This window comes from Lampris incognitus, chromosome 6 (assembly GCF_029633865.1).
Source record: "Lampris incognitus isolate fLamInc1 chromosome 6, fLamInc1.hap2, whole genome shotgun sequence".
Taxonomy (NCBI): Eukaryota; Metazoa; Chordata; class Actinopteri; order Lampriformes; family Lampridae; genus Lampris; species Lampris incognitus.
The window spans coordinates 47,691,086-47,715,080 of record NC_079216.1 but is presented as its reverse complement, the minus strand read 5'-3'; the positions used below and the strand labels follow the sequence as shown (position 1 = coordinate 47,715,080).

At 42.9% G+C, this 23,995-nt stretch overlaps 2 protein-coding genes and 1 non-coding gene across 3 annotated transcripts; 2 read left to right on the top strand and 1 right to left on the bottom strand.

The window, feature by feature from the left end:
* Nucleotides 1-712: 712 nt before the first annotated feature.
* Nucleotides 713-14,875, top strand: accs (1-aminocyclopropane-1-carboxylate synthase homolog (Arabidopsis)(non-functional)). The gene is made up of 16 exons (XM_056281613.1): nt 713-871; nt 1,124-1,785; nt 1,877-2,637; nt 3,341-3,400; nt 3,600-3,670; nt 3,809-3,878; nt 4,412-4,478; nt 7,961-8,058; nt 8,301-8,378; nt 8,591-8,691; nt 9,178-9,267; nt 9,376-9,421; nt 9,550-9,691; nt 10,664-10,806; nt 13,572-13,725; nt 13,948-14,875. Exons 2-16 carry the CDS (start codon nt 1,146-1,148, stop codon nt 14,364-14,366), a joined length of 2,940 nt encoding a protein of 979 aa, XP_056137588.1. The 5' UTR covers nt 713-871; nt 1,124-1,145; the 3' UTR covers nt 14,367-14,875.
* A 1,463-nt stretch (nt 14,876-16,338) lies between these two features.
* On the top strand, nt 16,339-22,180 carry si:ch211-256a21.4 (uncharacterized). Its single transcript, XM_056282539.1, has 4 exons — nt 16,339-16,537; nt 16,696-16,900; nt 17,640-17,831; nt 19,504-22,180. Exons 1-4 carry the CDS (start codon nt 16,493-16,495, stop codon nt 19,821-19,823), a joined length of 762 nt encoding a protein of 253 aa, XP_056138514.1. The 5' UTR covers nt 16,339-16,492; the 3' UTR covers nt 19,824-22,180.
* Nucleotides 22,181-23,172: 992 nt separating this feature from the next.
* Nucleotides 23,173-23,334, bottom strand: LOC130114816 (U1 spliceosomal RNA). The gene has a single exon (XR_008810428.1). It is a non-coding gene; the product is annotated as a U1 spliceosomal RNA (small nuclear RNA).
* Nucleotides 23,335-23,995: the final 661 nt, after the last annotated feature.

Here is a 23,995-nt window from a genome sequence, read left to right as displayed (position 1 = left end):
GGTCGGGTTTTTTTTTCAACTTCAACGCGTACAGTCATTTTGACGGTTTCGGCTTAGAGTCAAGATGACATTTAAATAAAAATAATTCTGACTGTTTTGGCGTTTGGTACGTACGCCCTGACATAAAAGTACTGTGGTAAAAAGTGCAATGATATTCAAAGATTGACAACTCAACGTTGAAGGGATTGAGGGATAACAGCAGCACGATGCCACAGATCCCATCCTCCAGGAAATACGTCACGCCTTGGAAAGCGCCCTCTCGGTTGTTGCATGCGCATGATATGTCTTACAAAATTCACCGAGGAGGCGGGCGTTACTTCTTTCCGTCGACCAGAGACAAATCCACAGATTTCGGCCTACTTGAATGAATAAACCACGCGAACCTTTCTTTTAGCTCGCTCCATCTCCACAGTTGTCTGAGATCACCATCTATCGGACGTCTTCTAAAAATACATATATTACAATAAAAATAACACAACACTGTTGTACGGTAGAGGGTGCCATAATGCAAAACTCCCATCCCGTCTCGCCAAGGATGTCACTACCCTGCGATAGCCTGGTATAAGTAAAATCAAGCCCGCTTTCAGCTCTGTTGTAAACACGGACCAAAGTTATCCCGGAATAAGGACAGCACGCATGTGCCGTCAACCCGGATGTAGATTTTTGCGGTTGCATTCCCCCATTTTAGCAAGTTGTGACAAATTGGCTCTAATATGAGGCGCATATTTTACCACTCACAAAACAAGGCTTTGACAATCTTAACCAGAGCGAACTGGGTGAAACAGACACGATGCCGGCCACCTTCCTTGTGTCACAGCTAAGTGACAATACCATAAGAATTCCAAACGAGGATCATCACTTTTTACTTTAGGTGAGAAAGAAACGCACGCATATGCATTCAATTTGCCTTCGCGTTATTATATCAACGTTAAATCATAAACTTAACTGAAATAAGGCGGCGGCGGCGGCGGCGAGGGGAGGGGAGGGGGGGGTTGAAGTAATTGTAAGCAAATGCATTGTTTCGGAGCACACGTTCATATAAAAATAATCAGCCTGGTTGTCTGAAGTTGGATTGCATGGACAGATGACACTTGTACTTTTTACAACATCTTGTTTTTTGTAGAATACATCTTGTAACTTAGAGAATGGACTTTCGTGGTAGGAGGCATGAGAGAGGGAGCAACTGGACCGATCCAGAGATAGTGGAGCTGCTCCAGCTGTGGTCTGATGAGTCGGTCCAGATCGAGCTGGAGAGCTCGTTGCGCAACCAACGTGTGTTTGACCGCATAGCCAACATCCTGCGCGAGAAGGGCATCTATCGCACCGGCGATCAGTGCAGGGAGAAGATCAAGAAGATGAAGCTGGAATATCGCCGAATTAAGGACAACCACAAGTTGAGGTCTTGGAAGTTTTACGATGTGATGGACAGGGTCCTAGCAAACCGGCCGGCGATAACCTATTCTTCTTTAGGTGGAGCTGTCGTAGCTCAACAGGTATTTCAAAACCCCTGTGGCCCAGAAACATACATGCAAGGAGCCCCAGCAAGCTCTTTTGGCCCTGCATCTACGGGCGGGTTCTTGTTTGGCCATCCATCAAAATCTGCCGAACTACTGGATATCAAATGTGAGGATGTTGAGGACAAAATACTGAACTCAGGTGTTACAGCACCAGAAATGTATTATGGGTCAGGAGATGACCAGGAAACTGATGGCCAGTCTGTGCTGGAGCCTGAGGACACATTGGGGCAAGTAGAGAGCTCAGCTAATGCAAGGATCTCCCCCCCAGGTTGTTCATGCTAAATCACAGGTCAGTGTTTTTTGTATCAGACAGTGATAGTTGGTTGCAAACTCATTTTCCCTGTTTCTCAAATCCCCAGGTTTCAGTGACTTGAACATGGCCAGCTCTGCAGCAGCCACCAAGGCTGGCGGTGGTCTTGTGCAGCAGGAAACAGTCCACCAGGCCAGTAAAGAGGGTGCACTTCCCCCAACTCCTGTGAGACAGCGAAAGCGTCGTCGGGGTGGTAGAGTGTCACGGGCCTGCGGAGGTGCTAGATTTTGCAGTCAGAAGGGCCTGGACAAAGCCTTAGCAAGCTTCCTTAGCTGGCAGCAGTCGGCAGAAGAGCGCCTCCTCTCCCTGGAAGAGGCACGGCTAGAGAAGGAAGTGCAGGTGGAGGAGCGTAGGGAGCAGCAGGAGGAGAGGAGGGCAGAACAAGAGCGTCAGCATGAGCTCCGTTTGCTCAGTGTGTTTGCCGGAGCATTTGCTGCAGTCAAACAGGGTGCTCCCCCCTCTGTAGTAGGGCCTAATGACTCCTCTGTATCAACTCTCGCCAGTCTTGCAGCTTCACTGATGACCACAAATGTCCCCTCTACCTCATCATCTCTTTTTCAGCCTCCTCGCGAGGCTCCAGGTAGACAAGCTCCATTGAATGCCGAGTCACTAAACGCGACACCACCTACACCTAACAAGGCCTGTGAACCAGATGAAAATGGTTCAGCAACACTTAGAGGTGCAGAGACACCTGGCCATAGTGTTTACCTGTCTAGCCGTGGCAACAGTATTCGCCAGCATCAAGGAATTCTCCAGAAGGGTTACGCCCAATATCATGCAGACAAACACCATGACACGGACAACCCTAATGTGAGTCTGTAACATGTTATGTGTGAGTTTATATATAGTAAATAAGAGGTATAGCAACACGATGAACCCAGTATGTGTTGGGCTGTAACGTGATAACAAACTCAATAATTCATACTTTCATAACACAGTTCATTCATTAAGATGTAATGTGAAGTGATTTATATATAAGAAAAAGTTACAAGTGTATACACGATGAAAAGATCACTGGTTAGATTAAAACATTACTTGTTAAATCAACTAAATAAGATTATATTAAAGAAATATAAGAAAGACTATCAGCACAATTTAAAAAATGGTCACTTAGTCAAAGCAATGCTATAAGGGTATTTTTTTAATCAAAAACCTTAACCAATTTAATTAGTATTCTATGTTGAAAGACCTTCAAGATGGCCTCCTGTCTCTTGTTTGCCAGTTGTTTTTCAAACAGCTTAAAGAAGAGAATCTGATCCTCTGAGGAAACATATTTTGGTAGAACATTATTGATTTATTTAAATTTGACAGCGTGTTTCCATTGAAATCAATAAAATAATTTCTAAATCTATCCCAAAAGCAAGTGGTAACCAGTGCAAAGACTCCCAAGACAGGAGATGTCTTTTTGATGCCAATTAAATCCCTAATAACCCTTGTGAAGCATTCCGAATAAGATTGCAGTTCCTCTGTTGTCTGATTATTAATAAGGTACATTGCCCTTCTTCATCTCTAGGGTATCATCAACATGGGTACTAGTGAGAACAAACTATGCTATGATCTTCTCCATAAACGGGTGAGTGGGACTATATGGATTCATTCCAGTAATAATTACTATGTGATTGTTAATGCTCTCTTCTTGGTGTTTTTATCTGTAGCACTGTCACTGTGATCAGAATTATTGTAATTTTTAAAATTTATACCACACAACATATATCGTCTTTCATAGTCACCACATGTCACTCTGAACCAGTTCTTTCTCCCTTCGGTTACAGCTGACCCAGCCTGACATGTTGCATATTGAACCCTCTTTGTTGCAGTATCCTGACTGGAAGGGACACAACTTGTAAGAGATAACTCTGACTCTTTTGGCTCCTCAATTTTTGGAAGAAAAATGTATAATGACAACAATTTGAGTAGATGTAATGATTCAAGGGTCCCTCAGAAGTTATTTATTACATCTCCCTATTTGCTCTCATTGTAGCTTGAGAAATGAGGTTGCAAGTTTCCTGTCTCACTATTGTGGTTCTCAGAGCCCACTGGCTGCTGACAATGTGAGTGAAGCTTTTGTTTTTAACTAATTAGCAGAACCCCACTAAATCGAATCCCATTGGAATGGAGGCACTTGATCAAAAGTCAAGTTCCTACAACATTTTAAAAAATGTGAAGAACTGGTATATTTTTTTTTGTTGCCTTGGTTTTAACATGTTCATTTAGATAATATTTAGTCTGACGTTTTAAATAAGTTTCTAACCCTCTGTACAATGTCGGCATCCATGAACCATTTGCTGTTCCATATTGCTGCAACATATAAACATTCTGGACCATAGCAATTAACTTAAAAAACTGAAACAAGGTGACGCTCATAACTTAATTAACTGATTTTTATCAACTTAGTTAGTGACTGTGAAACAACCCAACATTACAAAAATGACCAATATGGCATTTTTAGGGACTGTAACCAACTTAATTGTGAAAACAGTAAATGGCTTTTCCAGCAGAAGAACACATTTCCGGTGTATTTATTAGGCCTTAGTCTGTCAATTAATTAAGTCCTTCATAAAACTGAATGTTTGTATTTGTTCAGATTGTGGTGATGAATGGGTGTGGGTCCCTCTTCTCATCTGTTGCTGCAGTAATCTGTGACCCTGAAGGTAGGTTCATAAACAGTTATGCTCATACAAAGACAATAGATCCACTTTGTTGGCAACATATTATTTAAGGAACTGAGAAACTGTCATACATATTGTTCAAATGCAATGTGCAAATCAGACCTGGTTTTATACAATGTTGAGATTACTTATTGGCTCAGTGTGAATGGTCATGTGTTTGAAAAGTAACCTAGTATCATCTACCCACGATCTGTCAGTGCTAAATTGTTTAGCATGCAAATCTTGTTTATGAGATAATTTGCTTACAAGGTTAGTCGGGCAAATTTTCACTAATAAATGACCTATTATATACTGGGTCATTAATGATAGGTTGGTTCATCATTTATTTTTATCATTTATTTTCATATATATATACACTACCGTTCAAAAGTTTGGGATCACCCAAACAATTTTGTGTTTTCCATGAAAAGTCACACTTATTCACCACCATATGTTGTGAAATGAATAGAAAATAGAGTCAAGACATTGACAAGGTTAGAAATAATGATTTGTATTTGAAATAAGATTTTTTTTACATCAAACTTTGCTTTCGTCAAAGAATCCTCCATTTGCAGCAATTACAGCATTGCAGACCTTTGGCATTCTAGCTGTTAATTTGTTGAGGTAATCTGGAGAAATTGCACCCCACGCTTCCAGAAGCAGCTCCCACAAGTTGGATTGGTTGGATGGGCACTTCTTTGAGCAGATTGAGTTTCTGGAGCATCACATTTGTGGGGTCAATTAAACGCTCAAAATGGCCAGAAAAAGAGAACTTTCATCTGAAACTCGACAGTCTATTCTTGTTCTTAGAAATGAAGGCTATTCCATGCGAGAAATTGCTAAGAAATTGAAGATTTCCTACACCGGTGTGTACTACTCCCTTCAGAGGACAGCACAAACAGGCTCTAACCAGAGTAGAAAAAGAAGTGGGAGGCCGCGTTGCACAACTGAGCAAGAAGATAAGTACATTAGAGTCTCTAGTTTGAGAAACAGACGCCTCACAGGTCCCCAACTGGCATCTTCATTAAATAGTACCTGTTAGAGCCTGTTTGTGCTGTCCTCTGAAGGGAGTAGTACACACCGGTGTAGGAAATCTTCAATTTCTTAGCAATTTCTCGCATGGAATAGCCTTCATTTCTAAGAACAAGAATAGACTGTCGAGTTTCAGATGAAAGTTCTCTTTTTCTGGCCATTTTGAGCGTTTAATTGACCCCACAAATGTGATGCTCCAGAAACTCAATCTGCTCAAAGAAGTGCCCATCCAACCAATCCAACTTGTGGGAGCTGCTTCTGGAAGCGTGGGGTGCAATTTCTCCAGATTACCTCAACAAATTAACAGCTAGAATGCCAAAGGTCTGCAATGCTGTAATTGCTGCAAATGGAGGATTCTTTGACGAAAGCAAAGTTTGATGTAAAAAAAATCTTATTTCAAATACAAATCATTATTTCTAACCTTGTCAATGTCTTGACTCTATTTTCTATTCATTTCACAACATATGGTGGTGAATAAGTGTGACTTTTCATGGAAAACACAAAATTGTTTGGGTGATCCCAAACTTTTGAACGGTAGTGTATATATATATATATAAATGACTTTGTTAAAAGAAACACTGAAACACTCAATCGTAGGAAAGTGCTCAACAAATGAGCAAAATAATCCAGTGATTCAAGTAAATATTTACTTGAATCACTGGATTTATATATATATATATATATATATATATATATATATATATATATATGTGTGTGTGTGTATATATATGTATAATATCGATATAGATGTGGGGGAAAAAACTAGCAGCTGATGGGTGCGCAACACACGAAACAAGCGTGTACTGCTATGTATTGACGGTTTCTGGGGAAAAAAAACGCTAAATATATATATATATATATATATATATATATATGTGTGTGTGTGTATGTGTGTGTGTGTGTATGTATATATGTATATATAATGTTTGTATGGAGTTTTTAACTAGATTGTTTAACACAATCTTGGAAAGTGACAGGATGCCCAAGGAGTGGAGAAGAACCATACTGGTACCGATTTTCAAGAATAAGGGTGATGTGCGGAACTGTAGCAACTACAGAGGTATAAAGTTAACCAGCCACAGCATGAAGATATGGGAAAGAGTAATATAAGCTAGGTTAAGAGGAGAGGTGATGATTAGCAAGCAGCAGTATGGTTTTATGCCAGGAAAGAGCATCACAGATGTGATGTTTGCTTTGAGAGTGTTGATTGAGAAGTATAGAGAAGGCCAGAAGGAGTTACATTGTGTCTATGTGGATTTATAGATAGCATACGACAGGGTGCCGAGAGAGGAGGTGTGGTATTGTACGAGGAAGTCGGGAGTGGCAGAGAAGTATGTAGGAGTGGTGCAGGATATGTATTTGGACAGTGACACAATGGTGAGGTGTGCGGTAGGGATGATAGATAGGTTCAAGGTTGAGCTGGGATTACATCAAGGATTGGCTCTGAGCCCTTTCTTGTTTGCAATGGTGATGCAAAGGTTGACGGACGAGATCAGGCAGGAGTCTATGTGGACTATGATGTTCACTGATGACATTGTGATCTCTAGTGAGAGTAGGGTGCAGGTTGAGGAGAGCCTGGAGAGGTGAAGGTATGCACTGGAGAGAAGAGGAACAAAAGTCAGTAGGAGCAAGACAGAATACATAGGCATGAACAAGAGGGAGGACAGTGGAATGGTGAGGATGCAAAGAATAGAGGTGACGAAGGTGGATGAGTTTAAATACTTGGGGTCAACTGTCGAAAGTAATGGGGAGTGCAGAAGAGAGGTGAAGAAGAGAGTGCAGGTAGGGTGGAGTGGGTGGAGAAGAGTATCAGGAGTGATTTGCGACAGAAGGTTACCAGCAAGAGTTAAAGGAGAAGTTTACAAGATGGTAGTGAGACCAGCTATGTTGTATGGTTTGGAGATGGTGGCACTGACAAAAAGACAGGAGGTGGAGCTGGAGGTGGAAGAGCTGAAGATGCTAAGATTTTCATTGGGAGTAATGAAGAAGGAGAGGATTAGGAATGAGTATATTAGAGGGACAGCTCAGGTTGGACTGTTTGGAGACAAGAGGCAAGATTGAGTTGGCTTCGACGAGTGCGGAGGAGAGATGCTGGGTATATTGGGAGAAAGATGCTGAATATGGAGCTGCCAGGTAAGAGGAAAAGAGGAAGGCCAAAGAGGAGGTTTATGGATGTGGTGAGAGAGGATGTTCAGGTGGTTGGCATGACAGAGTACAATGCAGAAGACAGGAAGAGATGGAAACGGATGATCCGCTGTGGCGACCCCTAACGGGAACAGCCAAAAGAAGATATCTATCTATCTAGCTAATAAAATACAAATAAATTACAAGTCAAATATATGTCTTAATACAATATTTGATTTGCAATTCATCCAAGTTAATTTGTAAGATAGTGGATGATGTGATAATAATAGTGTATATTTAGATATGTCTGTTGTATTTTCCTGCTTTAGATGCCATTTTAATTCCTACTCCATTCTATGGTGTAATTGCCGAGGATGTGCACCTGTACAGCGGTGTCAAACTTTTTCATGTTCCTCTTGACTGTAAGGTAGGTATCCCCAAACCAACCTCATTTGCAGTAGCCAAATGCTTGCGTTCAAAATTTGTGTCCATTGCACACCTCCTGTGTTTTATTGATTTCAGGTTTTTGATGCGTATGTTAAGCTCTCATGGACACTGTCCATGTTTACTTGTAGCCAGGGGCTTAGTAGCTTAGTAAGTTGTATGTTCAGCTGTCCAGTTTTGGTCTGTTTTATTTTTTTAAAATGTTGCCCATTTTTTGTTTTATAGGGTGGTGACGAGGACAGTCGACCCTTCCACCTCACCGTGGCCAAATTGGAAGAAGCTTTAAGAAGGGCAAAGAGAGAGGTGTTCATAAATTCTCATATTCATCATCACTTACCTTCAAAGGATCGGAGATTCTTAAGACCATAACATGCACTTTGCCAGACAATGCTAGTTCTGGATTCTTCTTTTTTTTCTTATCCAATGGACTTTATATTTTTTCTCTCTATCTTGAAAGGTTTGCTTATATGCTGTGTCCTATTTACTTAGGAATTCGCTGTTTCTTTGCCTCCCAGGGAGTAGTTATCAGAGCTGTTATCCTGGTGAACCCCCACAACCCGCTGGCTGATGTCTATACCCCCCAGGAGATGACTGGCTTTTTGGAGTTTGCCAAAAGGTCTGTTTCCCCCTCCCTTTTTCTCATGCTATGCCCTCTACCACTCCAGTCCTCCAGGTCTGTAATGTTGTTGCTCCTTTAAGCACTTTGCCAAGGTACTGCTTATAGCTCCGGGCATGTACTCCTTTATTTGATAGCCGAGAGCTCTGTTTCATGTGTGGAATTGCTTTTGATGGAGTTTTGTTGGCCATCTTAGCCATCAGCACATTGTGAAGTGCAGTCGTTTGTCCGGGAATCTCCCCACACCATGTCATTTTCTAAGTGACCTTGCGGGAGTTATCTGCTCCATAGCCCCTTGCAGGCACTGAGCTGTTGTAACCATAAACTGAAATGCATTTGCATAACTCTGGAGATAGTCACTTACAGGAATATCTTACTGTCGGCTTGTATTGTATTTCTTATAAATAATCTTAACAATCATGTAACTGGGGTAGATGCATAGTAAACATTTTCTATTTGTTTCCTCCCTGCTATTTTCTGCTTTAGACATGAGCTCCATGCTATCATTGATGAGGTGTACATGCTAACAGTCTTCGACGAATCATTAACGTTTCACAGTGTCCTCAGTTTTGACAGGTATTGTATGAACTGTCTCCCTAGCAATATCCCATAATATTCTGACTCAAGCTTTGAAGACACTCCTGTCAACACCTATAGTGAACTAATAATGTGCTGTCATTTCAGTTTGCCCAGTCCACAGAGAACTCATGTACTATGGGGGATCAGCAAGGTATTTTCTGAGTGGTTGAGTGTGCTTTGGTGGAAGCCCATTATAATACTGATGATGTTTGTTTGTCTTAGAACTGGTCTCATGTGAGGTCTCTTTGTCTGTAGTTCACAGTGTTTTGTTTTCTCTAGGACTTTGCGATGGCAGGGGTCAGAGTTGGTACTCTGTACACAGAGAATAGAGACCTAGTGGAGGCTTTGGACCAGCTGGCCTCATTTCATGGTGTCCCTGGACCTACACAGCACCAGGTGGCACAGTTGCTTCATGACCGAGGTGTGGCTCTGCACACAAACATTTCCATGCACAAACTGTGCATGGAAACTGTTTAAATTTTGTTGTACATCACCAGGGCTGACCCGAGTGCTTTGAAGCTGCATAGCCTTCGATCATTGCCATTGTAATCAATGGCAAAATCAGTATTTGAAAACTGTTTTATTTTTTTTTGGGAAACAATAAATGGGAAAAACGGTGACCATGTGAACGCAGCATTAATTATTCAAGATTTCATTTAACGGTCTACACTAACAAAAAGCCTTATTTCTTTTTTATTTTCATGACCAACCGATTTCACATTGAAAGTGTTTTTGTAGCCAGTTTCTCTTAACTAAAACGGAAGGAATCTCTGTCTCTCTTGTCTGTCCTTCGCTTTTCTTGACAATCGTTCATCCGATCGACTTCACAATTTGTGGTAACGACCCAAGGAAGTGCAGTGTCAAGTGTGAAGTTGTTTAGATGAGCGATTGTCGAGAAAATCAAAAGACAGACGGTCAGTAAGTCAGTCAGTTCTTCCCATAGTGACTGGATGAACAGTGCCACTCTGCCATTGCAACCCACATTGTGATCAGAAGGGGCGGAGTGTTACACTGGAATGGGCACTGTCTTAGTTTCCATAAAAAGGAAATACTTTGAATTCCGATTTTGCCTTTGTCTCTCAATAGCATAATACTTAATTACAATAACAGCCTAATGATATCATGTGATGAAGTCGTGATCAATTAATAATAACAGCAAACATACGAGCAATTTAGTTTTTATAGTCTAAGGCTGTAATTTATTTAATTTGATTATTGCACAGTTGCCCTACCTATGGTGAAGCTTCAAATACCTTTGAAATCTTGCTGCCGAATATTCGAAGCTCAAAAAAGGCTTCGGGACAGCCCTATACATCACATTGCTTAAAGACTTTTAGTACTTAACTTGAAGTACCTCACAAATGTTTTGCTGCACACCACTCTATTGTCTTAGACTGGATCAGCAAAGAATTTCTGCCTGAGAACAGACGCAGACTGCAAGCTGCTCACAGCTACCTGACAGGAGAGCTGCAGGGCATCGGTATCCCCTATCTACACAGGCCTGCTGGATTCTATGTATGGGCAGACCTCAGGAAGGTATTTCAATAGGCATCATCTTAAGCTGTTAGGATGGGCGGATGAGCCAGGTACCGCAATGTTTCATCACTCTCTTGACCACAGTTTATTTGAAAGTCCCAATTAATGGAGGCAGCACTGCCGTTTAACTCTCTTAAGTTGTGATCACACTGCGCCAGCCTTTTACAATTACTACAGTCACACTGTGCGACATGATGTGATTAGTATCTTGATATCCACCCTGGCCAAACTGCACAATTGGCAGAGACTCTGATGACACACTGAATGGATGATTACACCATGGTGTAATGTATGGCCTGTGCACAGCAGCAAGCTGTTGCTGAGTGCTGGTAGTGTTTTGTGCAGAAGAAAAACATAGAAAAAGAAAAGATGACATCACTCCAGGTCGAGGAAAGCCAACCTCTTCAACAATTTGCATTCACGTTTACAGTGATATTCCGCAGGCAGAATTGACATCTTCTCTAGTAAAAGTTCCAGTTGGTCAGTCACTGATTATTGCATACTCCCTGCTGAACTACATGAACAAATGAGTCTAAAAAACACTGATACAGCTAGAGGACTGTCACAGCCACAGACCACATCCAAATTGGCACATGTAAACCCCCTGTCATATTGAAAGAGCTAAGACTCAGAAAAAACATGTCTGACTTAGGATTTTGCCCACGATGCAACATATTTTTCTGTGTTTCAAAAATATGATGGGCTAAAATCATGGTCTGCACCAGCGGTGGCTAACCATGTGCCATGGAGAGCCATGTGTATGTAGGTTTTCGTTCCAACCCGAATCCACACCAGGTGCCACCGCTGGTCTACACTATTGGCGTCGTCAACATCGGGCTTCCGAGGCTTTAGCCAGGAATGTTTTTTGACTAGCTCCGAATCTTTCTGACAGAGGAAAAAAATCTATAATCATCACGAAATGTAAATAATTTAATTCCCGACCGCCTGCAACCTTTGCTGCTGCCTGTGTGTGGATGTAGAGACACTTAGGGAGTGGGCGAGGCTCGGTAATGTCTTTTTGTATACAAGCTCAGTCAGTCCATCTGCAGCCCTGTATTGGCATGGACACGCAACGTGTAGTGCTGCTTCTGCTCGGCTGTCGGGCTCACACAGCAGCAGTAACAACACTACCAGTTTAAAGTGTTTTATTGAAAATGTCTATTTTTCGATAGACTTGAGAGGGCTTTGGCTTCATATTATGCTTCCTGGTAATTTGGGGACCTGTTTTAATCTTCACAAGAACCATGTGAAACACTGCTGTAGATCGCACCTGCACTAAATGGCAGTATGAACTGACATACTAGCATACATATAGTTTTTTGTTTTGCCTAAATTGGTTTGATGGGTAATCTATGAAAGTAAATGTTTGTGCTTATATTGTGCTAAACACTTGGTAAAAAAAAAAATGAAAAATTTAGTAATTTCAACCAACCCGCATCATTATGTTAAACAATCTTAAATAGCCTTTATTGTCCACACACAAGTTGGTAGTGTATGCACCAATTGCATAATGCAGACTTCCCAAAGTGATCCAAAAGATACGCATGTTATATCTTGGAAATATCCCTGAAATTCTTATATACAGCACAATTTGTAAGATTGATTATTTTGTGAATATGAAAAACGTTTTATGGGAACAATGTTCAAGGTAATACATGATTTTGTCATGTAAGCACAGACGACATGAGTTAAAGGATATAGGATACTTGGGGAGTTGGTAACACAATTTGGAGAAAAGCGAGAGGTTCAAAACACCTGATATTCCCTAAATACTTGTACAAATAAACAAGTGTTTCAATTCAATCTACTGTCACCAGGCTGCTGGTTTATTTTATTTGGACAATGTAAAGTGCCAAACATTACCGCAGTCAAACAAAAATGTAAAAAAAGAATAACAAAGTAAAGTAGCAATCAAACACTGCTACTAGGGTTTAAGAATTCTCAGCTGCCCTGCAGATTTCCATTTTGTCCAGGGCAATTGTCTTAGCATTACTGTTCAAATTACATTTCAAATGAAATGTAATATTTGCAGTAGTCATACAATGCAGTAAAATTAGGGCCTCCGGGTAGCGTAGCGGTCTATTCTGTCGCCTACCAACACGGGGATCGCTGGTTCGAAGCCCCATGTTACCTTGCGGCTTGGCTGGGCATCCCTACAGACCCAATTGGCCATGTCTGCGGGTGGGAAGCCGGATGTGGGTGTGTGTCATGGTTGCTGCACTACCGCCTCCTCTGGTCGGTCGGGGCGCTTGTTCAGGGGGAGGGGGAACTGGGGAGAGTAGCGTGATCCTCCCATGCGCTATGTCCCCCTGGCAAAACCCCTCACTGTCAGGTGAAAAGAAGCGGCTGGCGACTCCACATGTATCAGAGGAGGCATGTGGTAGTCTGCAGCCCTCCCCGGATCGGCAGAAGGGATGGAGCAGCGACTGGGATGGCTTGGAAGAATGGGGTAATTGGCCAGAAACAATTGGGGACAAAAAAAGGGGGGGAAATGGAAAATAGAAAAAAAATCAGTAAAATTAAATGAAATTTAGACAGTAGTGTTCCAGCCAGAACAGCAGGGACTACCCAAAAATAAATCAGCGCGTGCTCTGCGCTTGCACACACCCTGACCTCAGCCCCAGCTGGTCTGGGCTCAGCCCCGGACCTCGTTACCCCCTAGAAACGCCCCTGGTCTACACTGGGCTATAGATAACACATTGTGCCATATCCTGTTAGTAGTGTATGAGTGCTTGATGTGCTGCATTTTCTCTTTGTCTTGTCAGTACCTCAGAGACTCTTCATTTGTAGAGGAGCTTAGTCTGTGGAGGTGTTTCCTTAGACACAAGGTGGTGCTGAGCTGTGGTCAGGCCTTCTCCTGCTCTACACCTGGCTGGTTTCGTATTGTCTTCACACACGAACAACATCACTTGCAGCTCGGTCAGTCTACACTCTTTTTCAATCGACAGACCGTTGTAGTGTCAATAGAATAGTCTTTCATGGTCAAATTGAATATTCAGTCTTGCTTAATGACTACAATTTCCATAAGTTAGTATCTTGCACTGTGTATACGGTGATCTCTATATCAAAAACTAATACGTATAATATATTATTATAAAACTATACTTGAATGTTGTTTATGCCTGTTTTGTTTTCTCACAGGCGTGGCGCGAATAAGGAAAGCTTTGAAAGAAACTGAAGAAAAAATGGCCAGCCCTGCTGCAGGCCTTACCAGCGACACAAGTGAAGAGACAAAAAAGGCATTGAAAAGGGACAGTGCAGAGTCAGACAATGCTGTGATTGTCAATTCAGTGTCATCTCCTCAGAGCAAGTCACCAGACCAGCTGAAGGTGCAGGGAAGTCCTGCCCTTGACGCCACCCCATTGGCCGGTGAGGAGTTTGTGTTAGTGGACTGCCAAACATCCAAACCTTCAGAGAGTCTGGACTCTTTGATTGGCACTCTGAAACAGCAGATCCGCTCCACTGATTGGCTGGAGAAAAACACTCCAGAGCTGTCTGCCGGGGAGGACCCAGAGTTACTTGATGTATTTAAGGACCTGTTGCAAAGAGCTCGGGAGTAGGGTTAGGACCGATGGAAGTAGAAAAACAACATTTTAGTTGATTTATTATTGCTCTATGTTTTTATTAAAAGGCAAATCTGGGTTGCACCTGACCTGGGATTGCTCAAACCTGATGTTCATCTTAGAGGAATATAAAGGAGGCAGCCCAGATAGGGCTTAAAAAACCCAGGGGGAAGATAAAGCAGGTAACACAATCAAGATGGAAGAATACGACAGTATTAAGTAACAAGTATTAAGTAACAAATAGATGTGAGATTTAGAGGAATGACTTTTTAAATACATCTAGATGCCTTATTTTTATGTTATTATGGAAGATGGCCTTGGAATTTTGTAAGCCAAAATTACAAAGTTTGTTTACTTTGACTGTTCTAAATCAATACCAAATGTGAATTGACCAAAATCAGTTGTTGTTTTTTCCTCAAAGACATAATCTATAACTATATATGATCTCGTATGCACTTTATTTGTTATCGGATGCACTTTGCCTTCCATGAAGTTGCTTGTAAATAAAATACATTACAGTAATGTCTATATCTCCTCCAGGCTTTCATTTGAAATAGTTTGATTGTTTTACTGATAAGGGTGGCACGATGGCGCAGTGGTTAGTGCGGACGCCTCACAGCAAGAAGGTCCTGGGTTCGAACCCTGGGGTTGTCCAACCTTGGGGGTCATCCCGGGTCGTCCTCTGTGTGGAGTTTGCATGTTCTCCCCATGCTCTGGTTTCTTCCCACAGTCCAAAGACATACAGGTCAGGTGAATCAGACTTACTAAATTGTCCCTGGTGTGAATGTGTGTGTGTGCGCCCTGTGATGGCCTGGTGGCATGTCCAGGGTGTCTCCCCACCTGCTGCTCAATGACTGCTGGGATAGGCTCCAGCATCCCCGTGACCCTGAGTAGGATGAGCGGCTTGGATACTGGATGGATGGATGTTTACTGATGAATTCCTAGTTTTCAGCTAGAGGATACATGTAGAAAAAGATGTGGTGATTTATATTGGTTTTTAGGACACCACTGTCTTACAAAATCATTGTAATATTGGCTGATTTTGGCTAAGTAAATCTTTGATTTTAACAATGGACAAAGGGGAGAAATTAGTTGCTTAAGTTTTGTATGGACATTATTGAGGCATATCAGAATAGCCCAATGTGAGAAGTGAGACAAGAGTGGGATTTCCTGAACTGAGTTGTCATGACCTGCTGTTACCACCCACAAGATTTTTCTCTGACTTAAGTAAACAAATTTTGTTTGCGTGGTTGACGTATGTATCTCTAGACAATAAAGTAAAGGAAACCCAACAGGTGGGCGTTTGAGGGTGGCGGTGTAACTTTTCCTTCCATGACACGCAAGTGTCAGTGGTCGTGGTGTCTGTATTGTTCCCCGCCTTGAAGCCACTTAAAGTTATAATGCCACTTTATTTTTGCCATTGTACAGTTGTTTAGTTTCAATGAAATTTGTTCTCTGCATTTACAATAGGAGCAGCTGCCCACTGCAGCACCCGTGGACCAACTCCAGTTCTTCTTTCCAATGCCTTGCTCCTGGGCACAGACAGGAGTATTAACCCTAACATGCATGTCTTTTGATGGTGGGAGGAAACCAGAGCACCCGGAGGAAATCCGCACAGACATGGGGAGAACATGCAAACTCCACACAGAAAGGACCTGGGATGGCCTGAGGTTCAAGCCCAGGACCTTCTTGCTGTGAGGCAACAGCGCTAACCACTGATGGCCACCATGCCGCCCTATAATCATCCAAAGTTTTGCATCCCATTACCCTCAAGGAATCCCCTTCATTGGAACTTCTTTCACTTTCTCTACACCCTGAGCCGCAGTGGTACAGTCTGAGGGGGAACTTTGCTCCGTGTGGGGGGAGTTTCCACCGTATCATGGGCGGAGTCATAGCCAAAGAGGCTAAAACTTCCACGGTGTTTTCCATATCACCTTCACTTCTGTAGGACACTTCTGTAGTGCTTGTGGTTCTCTGGCAGTGCTAGTGGCAATTCATCAAAGGGTTTTGGCGCTTAATGTATTTGTACAGTGGTCAAACTTCCTGTACCAGTGCCATAGCTTATATTCTCTTTGTGTATAAATGCTGTGGTCCAGGATCTAGGAAGTCGTAAATAAGTTCAAATGCAACGTCTGTTCCCTGTTTCTTTCTCAGCAACAGCGCAAAAGGTAAGATTTTAATTATGACTAAGTATTGTTTGACAAATTTAAGTATACTGGTGTGACACCATATACACACGACTGACACCATATCAAGACGAGTCAATATGGCATGTTTACCTGCTCACGTCAAAATTCATACCACTTTTTTTCCGTTTCTCTCTCAGTGTTGTAGCATGATGGTGCTGAAGCTGGACAACTCTATTGATCGGTTCAGGTTTGCCATGTCCTGTTTGGGGCTGGTAGGCTGTTTATGTATAAGCTACTCCGTGTGGACCCCATTCTGGCTGGCAGATAGGGGACTTTGGACAAGATGGAACAACACTCAGAAATACCAGGCAGGGGATCACACAGATGACGTCATTTTTCATGGTGAGCTTAACCAGCTGCGTTCAACTCTGGACACCTTTCTTCATAATTCTTCCCACTCCCCCATTCTTCCACTTGTTGAAACCTGTTATGCTGGATTGCATCCTCGGTTTGATTGACACACACCATGCTAAATAACAAGTGTGTTTACATGGAACATCTGGGGAAGCAGCATGTTTAATTAGGCATAAACAAATCTTTGCTGTGCAGCTGAGGGTGTTGAGAAGGCATTTGAAATTAGGCACCGGCAGAATGTTGTGTTTTTTTTCCCCCCACCTCGGTATCATGGATGGAATTATCTTCAGGCGAAAATGTTTTTGCAACACCAGGTTGCTTTTCAGTTGTAAACAGGTTTGGGCTTGCTCCTGTAGCAACGATAAGTGCTTATTAGACAGAGGCAGTATATCTGTCGAAAGGGCCCTTGCACTTGGGCTGCAGACAAAAGTGTGGCAGAATCCTGAGCAGCCTTAACTTCAAAATATCCTATGCAACATTATAGTAACTTTTGATATAGATGACGACCGTGGCCCCACTTGATTCTGCACTTTGTGTTGTTTGCCCCCCCTACAGTGAGCGGGCTTTTGGATGATATTCATAGCTTAAGGAATAACATCATAACTATAAATGAAACCATAAATGAGTGAGGCGGCTGTGTAAATGAAATATAGTTAAGTCTGTGGTCTCACACTTATCTCTGGCTGGTGTATGTGTGTCTTCCTGTGTTCACACTGACCCTTTGCAGCCCTGGAGGCTGAGCAAGTGTTCGGAGCTCTCTCCTTCCTGATGGCCGTCAGCTCAAGCGCTCTGTGTCTGGTGTTTGCCCTCTGCTGGACGTCTGAGACGGTGCGCTCCTACTCCAACACGCGCTCTCTCCTCATGTCCGGACAGGCGCTCTACCCCACCACACTACTGCTCCTCGTCCTGGCTCCTACAGGTAGCTTTTCTGTTCAACCCTCACACGTGAATAGCGGTGAAAGACACAGTCACACCTTTCACTCGGGTTAAAGTACAAATAACCTGCCACAAGCGACAGTGACAGTACCTCGTTGACATTTCTGGTTAAGTAAACATATTTAAGTACTGCTCTTAAATATGCTTAAGCTATTACTAGCAAGAGTAATTGTATTCATACTCATAATGACTGCCTTGACATAACAGAATCTATAATATGGCTTAAAGGGTGCCTACTGTACACTCTTTTTCTGCAGATGGGTGCTCATGCATACAGAGGGAGTTTTGTTTTCCTCTAAAAAGGTGGTGTCATTATAATTTAAAGGACTATGGACCTGATGAATCATTACCAGCATTAACCAGCAATCCTAAATAAGCAGTCGTTTTAGAAGTTTCATAAATTCAGTCCCTTTTTTTTAACCTATGTGACCCAGTCCCCCGCCCCCCCACACACACATCCACCACAAATTTCCCCTTGTGAACACTGAAGAGTCTATAAATCAGAATGTTTTACTCCAAGTTGACTTATACGCTGGATTAGGCAAAAGAAAACATTGTTACATTAAAAACAATTATCAAATTGAAGATCTGATCTTACTTTTACAACATTTTAATAAACTGTCTGATTGGTTCAGTGGATTGATTCCTCTTGGTTTTTTTAGTTGAGTCCACTTTCTTTTTTATATCAATATAAATCAATATTGCATCAATATATCAATATAATATTAATATAAATCTTGATTTTTTTTTTAAAGTAAAGTAACTTGACTGTGTTCGAAATTTAGTGGAGTAAAAAGTACAGATATTTGCTCTGAAATGTTGCGGAATAAAAGTTGAAAGTCTCAAAAATATAATACACTGTCTGGATAGCGTAGTGGTCTATTTCGTTGTTGCCTACCAACACGGGGATCGCCGGTTCGAATACCCGTGGTACTTCCGGCTTGGTCGGGCATCCCTACAGACACAATTAATTGGCCGTGTCTCCGCGTGGGAAGCCGGATGTGTCCTGGTTGCTGCACTAGCGCCTCCTCTGGTTGGTCGGGGAGCCTGGGGGGAATAGCGTGATCCTCCCACGTGCTACGTCCCCCTGGCAAAACTCCTTACTGTCAGGTAGAAAGAAGCGGCTGGTGACTCCACATGCATTGGAGGAGGCATGTGGTAGTCTGCAGCCCTCCCCGGATCGGCAGAGGGGGTGGAGCAGCGACCGGGACGGCTCGGGAAATTGGGTAATTGGCCAAGTATAATTGGGGGGTAAAGCCCAAAAAAAAAAACGTTTGTTCCGCTCCTTGTCTCTTGTGCATTTTAACAGCAACCATTTTCAATAGTGTGTTTTGCTTCCATAGAGCGCTGCACTCTACAGAGAGGATTTATTTCGCCTCTTCACAAAGAAAAGTACATTTTGAGAAAGTGATTATTATGTTCTGTTCTGCATTTTCTGCAGAACAGAACATGTTGATTTGCACTAATGGTCTTCATTCTATTGCAAAAGTGGAGTGCTGCTTTTAAAGAGGCTTTTAATATTGCTTTTGCATATCGTTTTTCATAATCCCTATGTGACTGTCCATAGTACATACGAGAGATGAACTGTTAATACTTTTTCTAGTAATGGCACTTGATGTGACTTAGCTTTCTTCTTTACCCTCTTCTGTTTGCAGGGTTCTTCTTCCTCCTCAGCTGGTCTCTCTTCACCTATCAACACCAGGAACAAATCCGACAAGACTTCACCTGCCTCGGCTCCTCCTACTGGTTCGGGGCTTCGGGTTGGGTCCTGCTATTGGTTGTTTTGCCTGCCGTCTTCGTGGTTGAACAATGTGTTGTTCCAGACATACTGCCGGACCTGGAGAAGGCCATAGCGTCGTGGAGAGCTGCTTCTCAGCTTAAGTACATGGACCGGCCTTTCAGCGAGGGGTGTTATCCTGGTTATAGCAACGAGGGTCACAATATGAACCTGAAGAGGTACATGTCATCTCCCTGAGTGATATGGAGAAACCAGAACGTGATGGTGGAAGTTCAACTGCTGCACATTTGAGCAAAAAAACTGGACTGCTGAGAGACTGAACCTTCCTCGCTGCTTCCTAGAAGACAACTACTTTATATAAGCAGAATAAGTGTTGATTTCACCGTCTGGTTTACTGTCTATGTTTAAATGCCCAGTTATAAAATCAGGATCTCCTCCGAGGGTAGCACAGTGGTGCAGTGGTTAGCACGGTCACATCACAGCAAGAAGGTCCTGGGTTCGAACCCCGGGGTTGTCCAACCTTGGGGGTCGTCTGGGGTTGTCCTGTGTGTGGAGTTTGCATGTTCTCTCTGTGTCTGCGTGGGTTTCCTCCGGGTGCTCCGGTTTCCCCCCACAGTCCAAAGACATGTAGGTCAGGTGAATCGGCCGTACTAAATTGTCCCTTGGTGTGAATGTGTCGGCCCTGTGATGGACTGGTGGCCTGTCCAGGGTGTCTCCCCGCCTGCCACTCAATGACTACTGGGATAGGTTCCAGCATCCCACGACTCTAGTTAGGATAAGTGGCTTGGATAATGGATGGATGGAAGCGTTGGTTTCATTTTGATTTCACCATTCGGTTTATTGTCTATGTTTAAATGCCTAATTATAAAATGAGGATCTGCTCTGAATATGAGTGAAAGTGAACACTAGCTTACAGGAGGGCTACTCAGGGCCAGTCATCATCAGCTCTTCTCAGAATACGTTGAGCCGATTTACGGACAAAGGGACTGAACACAGTGTGGTCACACAAACAAGGGCTTGTGTGGGCATTATTTGATATTCCAACTGTGGGACGTGACCCACAAGTGGGTTGAGCAGAGGCCCAGGTGGCTCATGGGATGTCACAATAAACACATTTTGTTCGAAGACAGAAAAAAAAATGCATGCAAATGCATTGCCTGAAAAATACTTTGGCGTGGATACAAATAATGCATTCATTTATTATTATTATTATGTTATTATGTATTCCAAAATATCACTAAAATAATGTTTAATGTTGACATGCCTCATCTGTTTCATTTCTTTTTCATTCAAGCCATGATTCATGATTGAAGACTAAAAATAGGATTTTACGGATGAACAATACAAGAGAGGATTGTTAACTTTCTCACTTTTTGACAGGTTATGAGAATCTATTGCTTTTTTTTGGGATCCCCCCCCTTTTTGTCTTTAGTTGTATCCGGCCAATTACCTCGCTCTTCCGAGCCGTCCTAGTCGCTGCTCCACCCCCTCTGCTGATCCGGGGAGGGCCGCAGACTACCACATGTCTCCTCTGATACATGTGGAGTCGCCGGCTGCTTCTTTTCAGTGAGAATTTTCGCCAGGGTGATGTAGCACATGGGAGGATCACACTATTCCTCCCAGTTCACCCTCCGCCCCCAAACAGGTGCCCCGACCGACCAGAGGAGGCGCTAGTGCAGCGACCAGGACACATACCCACATCTGGCTTCTCACCTGCAGACACAGCCAATTGGGTCTGTAGGGACGCCCGAACAAGCCGGAGGTAACGCGGGGATTCAGACCGGCGAGCCCCGTGTTGGTAGGCAACTCTTTTGCTTTGTCTAATGCACAACATAGTTAGTGGGGCCTGGTCCAGAAAGTGTCTCCACAGGTGGGTCAAAGCGTGAAAATGTTTGGGAAGCCCCTGATTTAATATGAAGATCAGCTGCACAAATCAAAGCCAGTTCTCTGAGGGCCTTGTTTCAGTAGGATGAGCTGCATTGTGCTTTCCTCACATTAAACCAGAGCCCTTTTGTAATGAACAAAATGAGGCTCTGTGGACAATATTACATTTCCACTTGGCTAGTTGGTCAATGCTCTATTTGAGCAACGATTAAGAGTGAAGTACAGATTTTGTAATATAACATGTAGCACAGCACAACAAAGTGTTTAAGCATGTCACACGGTTTGTAAGTGACATCTTAACTGCAATATATCGTTCGATTATAAATGCAAACGTTGCTTTTTCCATGTGTTATGTGGTTTATTTGTTGTGAAAACAGATCTGAAGGGATTTTCCGCTATATTATGTATGTCAGACAAGGGACATGCCCTGTACATGTGGGTGAGACTGGATAATATTTTGCACAAACATTCGTGCTTTTCTTATAATTTGAACTTTGCCTTCATATGAACTGGATCCTGCCCTTTCACAAAACACATTCAGGAGACTTTAATATATATGATCAGCAAAATCTCTTGATCATATACCCTGTTCCAGCCCTGCTTACTTTCTATTGGTGATAAGATAAACTAATAAACTGAATGATCGACTGAATGATTGAATCAAAATGACTGATTTATGCTCCTATGGGGGTTTGCCTTGCAGGAAATTAGCCCAGAATTAGAAAACATGAATGAAATACAACATCAACTAGTAATGCGAGGAAGAGCAACGGGGAATAGTTTGATCAAAGAAATGTCATGAGCTGCTCATCTATATAGAGTACGTCTTGCACAATGCATGTGATCTGCCCATGTTTAACATCCATCGGATTCTCAGATTTACCAAAATTGTCTGGAGGTTGGAGGTTTGTGACTAGAATGTAGACCGCTATATGGCTTCTTCAAACATCTGCACCAAATGGTAGTATCGAGAGAGAATACAAAAATTGCACCCCAGCTCCTCAGTTACTCCCCAAGATTTTGTTGAACAAGGCATTTACATGGCGAGTTTACGAGCAGATCTGATCAGTGGCCAATGACAGAAGACTGGCTGTATATCAGGCCGCTCCCGGCTGTGTGCTGTTTTCCTATATGAATGTGAACCAGACCAGGATGTTACTGAAAACTGACATGCAATTTCACCCTTGGATAAATAAAGGTTGAAAAAAAAAGTTTTCAAGCGAGGCGTTTGGCCTGTCTCAATAGTGAGAGGAGACTATTTAGAAAGGGGTTGGGTGGAGAGAGATGGAGTACCTTGTGAGAGGGCAGGGTGGTGCATTTTATTTTATTTTTTACATTTTGATTTTGATCCCTGTAGGGGAATTCTTTTCTGCATTTAACCCATCCTAGTTGTGTAGCTAGGAGCTGTGGGCAGCCGCCGTGCAGCACCCGGGGACCAACTCCAGTTCGTCTTGCCATGTTTCAGTCATGGGCACAGACAGGAGTATTAACCCTAACGTGCCAGTTTGTTTTTTTATGGTGGGGGAAACCGGAGCAACCTAGAGAAAACCCACCGCAGACACAGGAGAACATGTAAACTCTATACAGAGGATGACCTGGGATGACCCCCAAGGTTTGACAACCCCGGGGTTTTGAACCCAGGACCTTCTTGCTGTGAGACAACAGCGCTAACCACTGCGCCACCGTGCCACCAAAAGAAAAACAGGGGAGAGCATGAGCAGTCCCCCACTACCTGAAATTATCTAGTCGAGATTCCCATATTTGGGGAATTCACAGGGGTCAGCACAACCGGAGTCCAATGGTCGAGCCTCACCCTGGGTGAACCACCTTCTTAATCATGGTATCTCCCCTGCAAGGTAAGTAGGAATTTTTTGGGACTGCTTGCCGACATCAGCCCACTAGGAGTATGACAAGCTTTTCCAGCCACATCTGCCTGTCTTTCCCATTTTTTTTGTTTGTTTGAAACTTGGTCTAGATGTGTTTCTGTCTATCAGTTTCAAGCTCTGCCAAGCACTGAGACCACTAGATGACATTAAGTTTTCCCCGTCGTTCCCAGGAGGGGGAGGAAGGAGTAGGATGCAAGCCTGCTTATGTTTACATTCTCATCCTGCCAAAGTGGGCGAGAATTAACTGGCTCCGGCTCTGTTAATTGGGCGTTAATCAGGTGTTGCTCTAATTAAAAGGCAGTTCCAGCCTGTTGGGCTGTGGTAATGAGTTTGTTATTAAATCCACAGAGGATCTTTGTCTGTTTTTCAATTTACCAACAGGTTAATGCTTAATTGCTGTGCAAATGAGTGGAATGTCCTTCAAGGTCATCTTGTTCGAGGACTCGATCCATGCGCAGAAATGCCGTAAAGTGATTCCCCACCTCTTCCTTGAACACATCCAAAACTGTATGTTTTCAGACTCCTTGTATCCTGTTGGGCCTTGCAACAGTGATAGGGTTTGGGTTCTGTACAGCTAAGCTCTTCCACAAGAGCGCTTCCTGGACATTTTTTTCCTGTAAGTGTGAGAGATGGTGGCCT